The sequence below is a fragment of the Clupea harengus genome, chromosome 15 (assembly GCF_900700415.2).
Source record: "Clupea harengus chromosome 15, Ch_v2.0.2, whole genome shotgun sequence".
Lineage (NCBI taxonomy): Eukaryota > Metazoa > Chordata > Actinopteri > Clupeiformes > Clupeidae > Clupea > Clupea harengus.
The window spans coordinates 27,962,021-27,964,520 of NC_045166.1; the positions used below are offsets into that span (position 1 = coordinate 27,962,021).

The 2,500-nt window shown below is 45.4% G+C and overlaps 1 protein-coding gene across 1 annotated transcript in view; it reads right to left on the reverse strand.

Moving 5' to 3' along the window:
* The window catches only part of LOC105892148 (cGMP-dependent protein kinase 2-like), a 14,598-nt gene that overhangs the window by 7,326 nt on the left and 4,772 nt on the right, over positions 1–2,500 (reverse strand). Inside the window, exon 6 of the mRNA XM_042709935.1 lies at positions 558–635. Coding sequence (XP_042565869.1) covers positions 558–635 — 78 coding nt within the window. The remainder of the gene's footprint in view (positions 1–557; positions 636–2,500) is intronic.

The window sequence follows — 2,500 nt, forward strand, 5'->3', positions numbered from 1 at the left end:
AGCAGAGGGAGAGAGACAGGGGGGTTCACATGTGTGTGTGTGTGTTTGTGTGTGTGTGTGAGAGTGTGTGTGAAAGACAGTGTGTGTGTGTGTGTGTCTGACGGGATTACTTTGTATGATTGGATAATGTTGAGTGTGTGCAAGTATTTGGGTTTGTTTGTTTTGTTTATTTGGGGGGGTTCACGTGTGTGTGTGTGTGTGTGGGGTTCACGTGTGTCTGTGTGTGTGTGTGTGTGGGGGGGGGTGTTCACGTGTGTGTGTGTGTGTGTGTGGGGGGGGTTTCACGTGTGTGTGTGTGTGTGTGGGGGGGGGGTTCACATGTGTGTGTGTGTGTGTGGGGGGGTTCACATCTAGAGCACTCAGCAGCAGGAAGGTGTCAGAGGTTAACCCCCCCCCCCCCCCACACACACACACACACACACACACACACACACACACACACCCTACACACACACACAGATGCTTCCCCCATCACCTCACCTCTCCATCCAGGATGATGTGGAAAGTGTTCAACACACACACACACATACACACACACACACACACACACACCTCACCTCTCCGTCCAGGATGATGTAGAATGTGTTCCCCTCTGCTCCCTCTCGCACGATCACCTCGTTCTTCTGGAACTTCACCTGCACACACACACACACACACAGACACTGGCACTCAGTGTCAGCTTAATGTCACACACACACACACACACACACTCACACTCACACTGGCACTAGTGTCAGCTTAATTTCACACACACACACTCACACTCACACTGGCCCTAGTGTCAGCTTAATGTCTCACACACACACACACACACACACACACACACACACACACACACACACACACACACACATACACACACACTCACACTGGCCATCAGTGTCAGCTTAATGTCACACTCTCACACACACTCACACTGGCCATCAGTGTCAGCTTAATGTCACACACACACAAACACACACTGGACTGAACTGGTGCGTTATTGTACCCATATTAATAACGTCACACACACACACACACACACACACACACACACACACACAGGACTGAACTGGTGCGTTATTGAACCCATATTGATAACGTCACACACACACACACACACACACACACGCACACAGGACTGAACTGGTGAGTTATTGAACCCATATTAATAACGTCACACACACACACACACACACACACACACACACACAGGACTGAACTGGTGAGTTATAGTACCCATTAGGGGTGTAAAAAAAACCTGATACGTATCGATATCCGTTTTTTAGCGTGTAAGATACGACTACATCGATGCGTTACGTCCCGTATCGGTATTAAAATGGCATAAACCGGTCTTTGCCCGATTTAAAAGTTATGAACCGGTTCACAAGTGTTTGTCTCTCTGTTAACTTGCTACACAAAACACTAAACACTGGCTGACCTGTTGCATCTGATCTCAGTTAGAACAATGACAGCCTGTAATTGGCCAAAGCCTGCATAGCATAAACCAATCAGGCTGTATTCTCACAAATAACGCCAAGACTGACAAGACTGGAGAGAATGACAGATCCCATTAATTTCAATGGCCAATGCTATGCTAGCTACGCCATTCATTTCGATGGCCAATGCTATGCTAGCAACTTCAGCCAAGGAAGATACATCTTTGTTGATTGCGTGATTCTACGGACATGCTCGGATTTAAATAATTATAATAATAATAAATAGGAGAATATTTGTATCATTAACAATTATGTTTAACATTTATAGTCATGATTCCGAGACCAAGCCATCGTGATGTCCTAACATAAATAAAAGCACTATATTGTAACGTGCCGGCATAGTCGCCCCATAATGCCGTGCGGTGGGCGCATACTTTTCTCTATGTGATGCACTAGCGCTCAACGATGTTCCCTAACTGTGGTGTATTTCCGTAATAATCACACCGTAGACGGACAGCCATTTGCTTGTAACACGCTCTTTACTCAAGTCAATCAACCACCAGGTATCCCAGCATGCATCAGTTAAGCTGAGAAGACTACGGCACAACAGAGTATCCAAAAATGCAACCTCATGATTCAAATACATCACACTAACAATGTTCCTTACTGTTCTAATTGCATGTCGTTGTTCTGTGTTGGGACGGAGTTTATACAGGTGTGTGACAGTAGCACAGTCTGTTCGTGATCACTTGTACCAGGGGATAAAGTCCGTGCCATTTTGGCATTTTGTTGTGTTAAGTATGTAATAAAAAGCCATAACAAATATTCCGGACCTCCGAGATTTGTTACAATATGAACACTGGAAATGGCAGTGAATAAATAAGTAACCACTAAACTCAATCGCGTGGATATAGCCCTTGTGGAATAGAATTGACATATCTACATTCTGTAACAGTACCTCCACCTCTGCCCTGGTGAAATTAGGTCTGGGTTTACCGGTGCTTGCTTTGAAATGATCAGTCTCTGAAGTTGATTTCGCGTTGTCTGTGGAGTGTGCGCATAATAGCATGCCCTTATAAGGA